Below are 11,177 nucleotides of genomic sequence, written 5' to 3' on the forward strand. Positions count from 1 at the left end.
TTAATTTGAAGTTAAAATATATATGGTCAAGTGACCCTCTAATGAAAATAAACACGATTTTCCTCAAATCTCACGTTCTCCCGTACGTGAGTTCTTGATGAGCAGTGTTTTTTCAGAAACACCTACAATTGGCGTTGCATGCCCATCATTTAAGTCCTTACGATACTAAACTGCAAAATTTCTTATTATTTCTGCAATATCGTGACTGTATGACCAAAAATCTTCCCCTTCTGCATCAACGCTATGATATTTGCCAGACCATGATTACCGTTCCTCATCCAGTCGAGAGAGGTGAAATAAATACATTAGTTCTAATAAAATGCTTTTCTATTTTAATCCTATTCACCATTTGTTATTTAATTTTTACTAGATTGAATGAATCTATAAACATATTTATCAATCATTACACGAGTTAATTAACCAAAACTTCAATTCAAGTGGCACATATATAAACAAGGCTCGCATGGTCTTTATTTAGAAATACTAGTGGGCAAAATGTAGACACTAGACACATACAATACAAGTAGACCAAATTATGCATAGCTAGCAATATTCACATTCTCCATGACACTGCTGACAGTTGTCTCTAAGTTGGAAGTGAAAGACCATGAATGAATATCGTGTAATTGAGCGCCACCAGATGACGTGGAAGCAGATAGACCAACCCTTACCCTTGAGGGGAGCACAGCTTTCAAATCCACCACTTGAGAAACGGTAGCAATTCGATTGTTTTCGTAAGTCACGGAAACACTCAACGTCTTAGAAAGAGAGTCATAGATTATGCTAACTTTGACCAAAGATCCACTCACCCTATTGAATTTTACGGTCTTCAACGAAATTAAAGAGTTGACATCAATTCCAATATGCGGATAATTAGGATCCCAATCATTAACACAATTATCAAGCTCTACACCCACGAAATTATTGAAAGCGTAGCCGTGATCGACAATTCCGAGTTTACCACCAGATGAATTGTTGGGAATGACAGTGTCTGAAGGAGCAAGAAAGAAGACAACTCCATCAGCTTCCATAAAACCTTGGATGTCACGTAAGACCAAAGAGATGGAACTCACACAGCTTGCAACGTTGCCAGTGGTTTCGTCCCATATGGTAACTGGTGTTGTGTACAAGGCACATCCTACGTTTGTGGCAGAATTTGTATGGCTGGTCAGTGCCAACACCCCATTGGCTAAAATCTCGGCATTGCCTTGGAGGGTTATGCTTGATGAGCCTGTGGTGAATTTGGTGAAATTGAAGGAAAGGACTTTTGCGGAGTTCACATTTCTTGCTAACAAAAGATGCAAAGTTGTGAATGTGACTAAGAGTAGAGAAAATGATTTCTGGGTAGCCATGGTACTAGTTTTTGATACTTGTGAACGAGGGTAGTAGCTGGGTTCACTATGTTTATTTATACACATAATGAGTTCGACTTGCTATGTTCATAAAGATGTACTAAGTTCATAGAGCTTTGGTTAAAAGTTAAAATTAGTTCTCTCAGTCTCCGGCCGTCTTTCAAAAATAGTTATTTTAAAACTAACAAAAACTAAGAAATGAATTTAATCATCTTATTTTTATTAAAAATATTATAAAAAATTATACTTATTTTAGAATTTATTTGTACAATAAAAAATTAAAATAAAAAGTAAATTTAAATTAATATTGAATTAAAAAATATTGCAAAAAATTAGTACCCAACATAATAAAAAATAACTTATAAAAAGTATTTCTATTTAATCAAAATCTTTAATTTTTTTTTTTTAGAATTTGTATATATAAAAGATGATTACCGAGACCATCAAAGAAAGAAAAGCAGATAAAAAAGAGAGAAAGAAATTAAGTAAAAACCAATACAAAGCATGCCTTATAAAGAGCACAAGATAACAATTATTTTAAGGATAAAATTAAAAAATAATTTTATTTTAAAATTATAAAATTATTATTTAAAAAAATGAAATAAAATATTTTAAAAAAATAGGAGGAGTAAACTTTTATTAGGACGTATAAATTTTATATTCAAAATATAAGTCATGTTTAAAAGCAGATATTAAATTTTTAAAAAAATATCATTTTAATATAATGATAAATTAAATTTAAACTAAAGCAAATATATCATTTTATACTGTCACATTATTTTATTTTTAATTATTTTTTTGGACATGATAAAATTTAAACTAACCGAATGACATGACAAGGCCACATGATAGATAAAATTTGTCATATTTTATTAATTTAATAAATATTTAAAATAAAAAATATTTTATAATATTATTTTATTTTATAAAAAAACCTTTAAACTATTTTTTTACTAAAAAAATATTATTAATACTATTTTTATAATTTTTATCTCACTTAATTAAATTTTATAAAATGTAAATAAGTTTGACACATGGTATTAACTAATTTGACTCTCTCTCTAAAAAAATTAACAAGCACTTTTATTGTAATACTTTATTTTAATGGGTAATATATTTTAAAAGATAAGCAATATTAATTTATAAATAACATATTTATAAATATTCAAATTTTATAAAATTTAATATACATTATCACAAAAATGATATAAGATGATTAAATAGTTGAATTGATCAATTTTATATTTCATAAAATATTATTAAATGGTGTAAAATAAATAAACATAAAATTATATAAATGTTTAAATTATATAAAATTTAATATATATAATTAAAAAATAATATAAGATAATTCAATAGTTAGATTGATTAATTTTATATTTTATAAAAAAAATATTAAATAATTTAAATATTTAAGTTTAATATTTTATATATCTATTTTTATATTATAGAACCAAATACTTTTATATTAAGTGATGGGTTTGCTGGATGTGATGACTTTATTCGTGACAGGCATGGTAGATTCTTTGCTGGATTTTATGGTGCCTTAGATCCTTATCTTCCTCTTCCGGCTGAACTTTGGAAAATTTTTTGGAGAAAAGCTTGTTGTCCCAAAGAACTTTCAGATAGTCTGAATTGAGAGTGATTCAAAGGAGACTATCTCCCTTGTTATTAATTTTTCTAATTGTAATCACCTTCTGTTTTATATAATTAGGGAGATTAAGATCTTGTTAGAAAGTATCCACTTTATTAGATTCAGTCATGTTCTTAGAGAAGCCAATCAATGTACTAATTAGTTTGCTAAAGTTGGAGTTAGTTGTGGAATGTCTTTTTATTGCTTTGATGAAGCTCTCCCTTTCTTATATTCTTTCTTAAATCTGTATGCTTTAGGTTCATGGTATCCTAGATGTGTTCTTTAAGTCTTTGTTGTCTTTAAGTATCTTAGCTCCGTTTACTAGAAAAAAAAAATTAGTGGAGCTACTTTTTTATAGCCTAATACTCAAAAAATAAATCGTAAGTGAAGTTAATTTTTTTTCATACAAGTATATTTTAAATTAAAATTGATTAGAAATAATATGTGAACTGTAATTTTTTTTATGCAACGATTTTACTTTTCATCAATACCTTTGTTACCTTTGTTAATTCTATTCTATATTTTAGAGATTAAAGTTATTATTAATATTTTTATTAATTTATATAATTTTTTATATTATTTATAAATATTTATTTTTACATTTATAAAAATATCTTAAATTTTTTATTTCTTAAATCTATAGTTTAAGATTAGTTAAGATTAGTTTGACGAGTTAAATTTTTTCAAATGTTATTTATTCTATGAAAAATATTTATAAGCATTATTTCATAATTTTGAATTTTCTGACATGATCATCTTATTAGGCAAAAGAAAGGACACAATATATTTTTCTATTTTTATTTTTTAAAAATAATTTTTTTTTTATCTTCAAGACCTTGAATACGTATTTATTTTAGTGCCTTGTTTCTTATTTGTAAAATATAAAGAAAAAAAAGTACATTTGTGACCCATTCATTTTTAATATATTAAAAGTTTATATATTTTTTTAATATTAAACAGGACTAAAAAGGCCATTTTTTATAAACTTTTAAAATACATAAAAAGTTAAAATTTATGAAATATTATATTTATATATATATATAGCGGCACGACCTTCTTACTCTAAGTCTAAAAATTCTTAGACTTAATTTAAGTCTCTCATTTAACTTATATTTAATATCAAGTAAAGTAATAAATTATAACATGTTAAATGTAAGTTAAATGAAAGTGAAAAAATTTATATATATATATATATCACAAATAAAGAATAAGACTCTTATCACGTGAATATTATTAATTATACAGGTAGAAGTGTTTATTGAAACTTTGAATTTTGTCCTATAAGTAGAATGGTGTAACTATCAAGATTTCAAAATAATATGGGTACCAAGGCTTTAGGTCCATTTGCATTTATATAATAAGTTAAAAGCGATTCAAACACGTTTCTAAAATATTAAACGTGCTTAAATTTTTTCTGATACATTTTTTAAAGTTAAAATTAGTAATTTTCTTAGAACCACATATGCATTATTAATTTTTTAAAAATAAATAATTAAAAGATATTATATGAATATTTTTAAATTTTTAAAAATATTATATTATTAATAACATATGCTATTTTATATCAAATAAAACTAAAGAAAATGTGAAAACTTTTGAAGTTTAAATTAGGCTTTTTTACACAAATAAATTAAAAAAATTATTACTTTTAAATATCCTTAAAAAAATTACGTAAATATCCTAAAAGTACATACAACAAAAATCAATTTAAATCAATTTTTGCTTTTATTTTAAAAAATTTTACACAAAAATCGATTTAAATCGACTTCTATTATAGATTTAATTTTTTACATAGAAGTCGATTTAAATTGACTTTTATTTTGCTTTTGAAATTTTTTACACAGAAATCAATTTAAATCAACTTTTATTTTGCTTTCAAAATTTTTTACACAGAAGTTTATTTAAATTGACTTTTATTTTATTTTAAATTTTTTATATAAAAAATAATTTAATTCAACTTTCATTATTATTTCAAAATTTGTTTATACGAGTCAATTTAAATTAACATTCACTCACACATGAATATGTTTTAGAAAGAAATCGATTATAATTAACTTTATAATGCATAATTAAAGTTGATTAGAAATAAGTCTATTATAAATAAAGAAAAATTTGTCATTTGAAGATGAGAAAATTTTGAAATTAAGTATAAAAATTAGAGTCACATGATAATATTCATTAGCAATCGCTTTGCACCTCTGTTCTTAAATTTTACAACAAATTTTGATACAATGACACAATGTGTTGCACACAATATGCATGATATGCTGAAGGGATATGTTCCTTGTAACTTCTAGATTTAGCTTTAAAGATGTCCCCTACACTTGATAGAGAGCTTCCAAACATAATAGTAGTTAGTCATAAGCTCAGAAATATTCTTTGTAACTATTCTTTTATCCATATTTCTAGTAAATTTGACCACAATGCACTATGGCTGAAACTTAGACACCCTGATTTTAAATATCGAAGCTGTAGTTACTTTAAATTTCTTGTCCTTTAAATAAGTCATCTTGACTTCTCTAACGAAGTCAAAAGTAGTTGGACTTCTAAGGGTGAATGGTCTAATATCTTGAAAATTTTAAATATAGTATAGTAAGTGGAACAAAGAAACTCTTAGGAATTTTACTGTAAAAGAAGAACTTTTAACAAAATTGAGAGAATTAAAAAGAAAATTGTCTTAGGAAATAACTAGTTTTTGCATAAGTTAATCATTAAACTTTGGCAAGAATATGAACAAATTTTAGATTAAGAAGAAATTTATCGGTTCCAATAGGCAAAAGCAAATGGCTGTTGTTTGGGGGACAAAAACAAAAAGCATTTCATCATAAAACTAGTATGTGTAGGGAAGTCAACAGAATTGAAGCTTTAAAACATTGGGACAACAATTGAGTTTATAGCCAAAATAAAATACAACTATTTCAAAACTCTTTTAACTAATGATAAGATTTACATAAATTTGTTAGATTCTCCAATTTCCTATCCTTTAATTGATATTGCCTATATAGATTAGCTTAACTAGAGATATATGTTTTGATGAGATTAAAACATATATCTCTATTGATGGTTTTCATGCTCTTTTCTTCAAATCTTAATAGAATTTGTTAAAAAATTATCTTTTAAATTTCATTAAAGTTGTTCTAACAAAGCCTAACAAAATAGAAAGTGCACGTGAATTAAACTATTTTAACCCTAGTTACTAAAATTGTTAATTCTGAAATGGTTACTTACTTTAGGCCTATCTTTCTATGTAATGTAAACTATAAAATTTTTAGCAAAATTCTTGATAATTGAATGAAATTTCTTCTTCTTCCAATTATCTCTATATGATTAAGGTAGGTTGGAAATTTTTGAGTTGTCCTAATTCACTATCACTGTAGATTCTAAATGCTAAATACAAATTTTCAACTAATATCCTTCACAGAAATTTAAACAAAATTAAATTATGTTTTCTAACTTGAAAAGACAAACCCAATCTCTAGACTAACTTAAATAAAGGATTTTTCTAACTTTTAGGAAATGGTCTTAGTACTAGGCTTTGGAAAGATTATTTTATGCTTGGGTTTCTAAACATTGAACAACATAGTATCGAAATCATTCCTAAAGACATAATTAAAATGTATGAATGAATCGTAATATTTAAAATGAAAAAATAATAAATAATAAAGATTTTATAATATACTTCAAAGAAATTATTTTAATAAAAAAATAGTATTATATACTGTAAATGTATGTTTCTAAAATATATTATGTTAAATTATAGATAACATCAGAAACACTTAAACTATTTTTCCAAGAGAAAAATAAATAAAAAAATTAAAGGTTAAGTAAATTTGTCAAAATTAGTATTAACAGACCTGTACGAGCATCTTCTAAACTTACCACTCAAAACTTTAGTCATGAGGTTTGAACATTTTACTTCAACTTCTCAAGCGAATCTAAATTAAGTGATTAAACCATATATCAACTGAGTCATATTTATAAGAATTTTCATATATAGTTAATTCAAGATAAGCGCAAATTGCAATGAATATGCGAATTTTTAAAAGAAAAATTAACTTTGTGGAAAAGTAAAAGTCTATTTCAAATTCTAAATAGTCATATTTTATTAAAAAAATATGATATTAATTTAACGGCACTAATTATAATAACAGTGATAAAAATAGTAATCACAGTAATTTTTTATTAACAATAATAAAATTGCTATATTAGTGGATAAAATTAGGATTAAAAACCAACCATATATAATTTAAACAAAATAAATAGTATGTGTGTAGATTATTAAAAGGGATGGGGTAACACGTAATATGCACATTGACAAAGGATATGGACCACTTCAGGAGAAGGGATGCCAAGGGATTCTTATCCAAGTGAGAAGGTCCCTTTCTAATGATTCATTAACTATACAATTATTTTGAACGATGACAATATCAAAAAGAAAATAATGGTCGATGGGACTTTAATGTAGTTGAAAGATGGTAAGAGAGAGGAAAAGAGCAGATTAATTATCGTTAATTTTTATAAATGTAAATCAAGGTACAGAGGTAGTGCTGAATCTAGCTAGCTAGTAGCTAAGCTGTAATAAAGAGGGATAAAAAAAAAAAAAGAAAAAAGACAATATTATTATCTAGGGTTTGAAGTGTCGTTGACCAAGAGTGGAATAGCTCGGAGGGGTTGATCCAAGTGCATGTCTTTTGGATGGAGATTGTTTTCAAGCTTCCAATCAAAAGAGTTTATCAATGAACCCAACATCAAATGCAACATTCTAATAGCAAGAGGGGAGCCAGGGCATATACGACGACCACTGCCAAATGGGGTGAGCTGAAAATTGTGACCTTTGACGTCAATGTCGGAACCCAAGAACCTTTCGGGTGAAAAAACATGTGCATTATCCCATATGTTTGGGTTCCTACCAATAGCCCACTCATTGATAAGGACTTGGGAACCCTTTGGGATTGTGTAGCCGCACACTTGCACATCTATCTTGGCTCTCCTAGGGAGCAAAAGTGGTGCTGGTGGATGTAAACGCAAACTCTCTTTTATCACTGCTTGCAAATATGGAAGTCTTCCGATGTCTGATTCCTCAACCGGATTACCTATTCCAACCGTTTCCTCCAACTCCTTTTTGGCCTTTGCCATTGCCTCCGGGTTGTGGATTAGTTCGGTCATTGTCCTTTCTAATCCATATGCTGTTGTATCAGTCCCCGCAACAAGAAGATCCTATTAATTAATTAATTACATTTATTCATTAGTCACATGCATGGATCACAAAGAGAGAGCTAGAGAAGAAAACATGCACGCACATATACATACCAGGAATAAATGCTTGATCTGTTTCCTAGTCATCTTCTGGCTATCCCCTTCAGAAATTTGAAGCAAGATGTCTAACATGTCGTTGTTTGTGACATAGTGCTTCCCATTTCTGAGCTTAATCCTTTCGTCAATTATGGGGTCCAAGATGTGGAACAACTTGTCAATGTAATTAGTGGTGTGCCTTCTAATGCCTTGTGGGTCAAACATCCTCAACATTGGTAGATAATCCACCAAGTTAGGTGTCCCAGTTGCTTTCAAGAGAGTTCCCACAACGTGCTTGTACTCCTCGTTCCCTAGAGACTCAACGAAATCCTGAGAGACAAAAGTGTAGGATAGAAAGTTAATGCAAGTCATGAAAGCAGCTCTTCCAACATCCACTGCTTCACCCTTAAGGCTGCTTTCACGGATATCATTGAGGAGTCCTTGAAGTTTCTTGCGCCTAAGGTCTTGGCTTGCGTCAAGGGTCTTTTTGGAGAACAAGTTGCCATGGCATATTTTCCTCAGTTCTTGCCATAAGGGGGAATATGGGAGAAACACAAGGCTATAGTTGTTGTGGTTGTAAGCTGTTGTTATATCAGGATTTGTTCTGTCTGAGAATAACGCATCGTGGGTGTGGAGGATCTCTTTTGCCGCATTTGCTGAAGAGATTATAATGGTCGTTGCTTGCCCTATCTTCAAACGCATTATTGGCCCATACAACTTTGCAAGCTTAGCCATTGTCTGTTGTGGCTTTTGGTACAACTCGAAAGAGTTTCTCATTATGGTTACAAGGGAAGGTCCCGGTGGAAGCTTATTGCTTCTTGCTTGCAGTGAACCCACAACAACATACATCACGACGCATGCCAACGCCACCATCAATATACTACTTGCACCAATATCCATCGTCTTTGAATATCGATTATTCTTCAAGCTAGCTAGCTGTAACAAAGACAAATTAATGAAATGGGTTAGGAACGTACTAATTATTTAACATCTTTAATTTGATTTAATTGAATCAACACACACACACACACACATATAATTCAGAGCAGATCAGCAAACGGATTATTAATTAATATATACCTCTCGAGAGTGATATGAGAAACTACAAATTATAGGTAGAGCAGATGAGATGATACTGAGGACTTATACCTCATGCTCCCTTCTTCCCCTCCTTTTATAGAGTCCAGTCCAGCGTCTAGAACAAATGATTAAGCTACTAAAGAGTGTTAATTTATTTTCAGCATTAAAATCACGTTTTCTATGCCAAAAATCAACATTCAATAAAGCCCTCACTGCACTTCCCCTCTTGTCGTTTTATTTAGACTTCCAAGTGATGTTTATGTGTAACGCGTTTTTTCGGATCCAAACAAAAATTTGAAGCGTCTGCGCTCTTTCACTCTGGGCCATGTCATGTCGCGGTTTTACTTGTCATTCTACTCATGGAAGCATGCATTTGTGGTGCTGCATGTGTATGTGTTTAGAGTGTGACTGTGATGTTGATCCCTTTGATAACGTGTTTGTATGACTTTTGGGTTATTTTATGAAGCCAAGTCTAACGACCATGTATGAGTCCTCAGACGTATTTATTTTTTATTGTTACAAGTTCAAGTCTAACCACCATCAATATTTGTATTTCTCTGTCCCTCTTATATTTATTTTTATAATTATTAAAAAAATAATGGTACGTATTGGACCTTTATTTTACGTTGAGCCATGCATAAATATCTCCTAATTACACGTGTCTTAATCTCTCTTTCTTTCTTGTCACACTGTTGTCTTAAACAATATAATCATTTTTTTAATCTTTCAGGTTTTTTATCTTCAACTAAACCAGTCTAACTAGCTTTATGTTTATTTATTTGTTTATAAAATGATATAACCCGTATTTTCAATCAAAATCTACCACTTAGTTAGACGCTATGACTTATCTGTTGTCGTATTGTATAGCACTTCAAAAATTATAGGGACGATATTTTGTGATATGGATATCTGTCATAGCTCGGGATCGATGAATTCAAAGGTATTAGTAATTCGTAAGAGATTAGATTGAGTTATATTCCAAGTTTAAGAAAAAATATTAATATTATTGAGGCCAGTAAAAGATTATTTTTTTTATTATGTAGATTAAATCATACATGTTTAAAAATAATTCACACTTCCCTAAATATTTTTTGGTTTTGATGTATAATATACTTTCTAAAAGTACAAGTAAATTTTGACTGTAAAATTATATAACTATAAATATCTAATTGATTTAAAATTTGAAATGCATCACGAAAATTATTAAATTTCACTATAAGGGTTACTTTCTGACAATAATCACCTCATTTAATTATAAGCATTAAATTTCGTTAATTAATTAAAAGTTATTCTTAGATAGGTAAAATATTCAAAAATTAATTTTGTTTATTTACCGTCGATATTGATATGGCCATACCACCTACTTGCATAACGTGGGAAACTATTTTGAATAGGGAAAAATGTTAGATTTAAACAATGATTATTTTTTATCAGTTTTTCTAATGTGTATAATTATTGTCTTGGTCTGTTTATGGAGTTATAGCTAGTTTTAGAATATTATCTTTTAATTCAATTATAGAGACTTATGTTTTGATTATCTTATCATTCCTTCACGAAAGTGGCAATTTAAGTTCGTATCTCTAATTTACTTATAGAAATCTACGATAAAAATTCTTGAAACAAATTAAATTTGTTCTAATAATAATATTAAAAGTATATTTTCATATTACTATTTAAACAACGGGGAATCAACTTTAATTACAACTTAGGATATTTATAAAAAAAATCATATAAATAAATAACTAATTGAATTTCCCCGTTAGAAACTAAATTGGGTACCACGTGATTTGCGCGTGTCCCATGAATGTACAAACAAAATT

At 28.3% G+C, this 11,177-nt stretch overlaps 2 protein-coding genes across 2 annotated transcripts; both read right to left on the reverse strand.

The window, feature by feature from the left end:
- Positions 1 to 449: 449 nt before the first annotated feature.
- Positions 450 to 1,365, reverse strand: LOC113872375 (putative bark agglutinin LECRPA3). The gene has a single exon (XM_027509883.1). It carries the CDS (start codon positions 1,350 to 1,352, stop codon positions 534 to 536), a length of 819 nt encoding a protein of 272 aa, XP_027365684.1. The 5' UTR covers positions 1,353 to 1,365; the 3' UTR covers positions 450 to 533.
- A 6,113-nt stretch (positions 1,366 to 7,478) lies between these two features.
- Positions 7,479 to 9,419, reverse strand: LOC113873278 (geraniol 8-hydroxylase-like). Its single transcript, XM_027511330.1, has 3 exons — positions 9,358 to 9,419; positions 8,296 to 9,213; positions 7,479 to 8,202 (listed from the first exon to the last, which is right to left on the reverse strand). The coding sequence occupies exons 2-3, from the start codon at positions 9,175 to 9,177 to the stop codon at positions 7,606 to 7,608; spliced, it is 1,479 nt and encodes a 492-aa protein (XP_027367131.1). The 5' UTR covers positions 9,178 to 9,213; positions 9,358 to 9,419; the 3' UTR covers positions 7,479 to 7,605.
- Between the last annotated feature and the right edge of the window lie 1,758 nt (positions 9,420 to 11,177).

Source organism: Abrus precatorius, unplaced genomic scaffold, assembly GCF_003935025.1.
Source record: "Abrus precatorius isolate BTA unplaced genomic scaffold, Abrus_2018 Scaffold7, whole genome shotgun sequence".
NCBI classification, from domain to species: Eukaryota; Viridiplantae; Streptophyta; class Magnoliopsida; order Fabales; family Fabaceae; genus Abrus; species Abrus precatorius.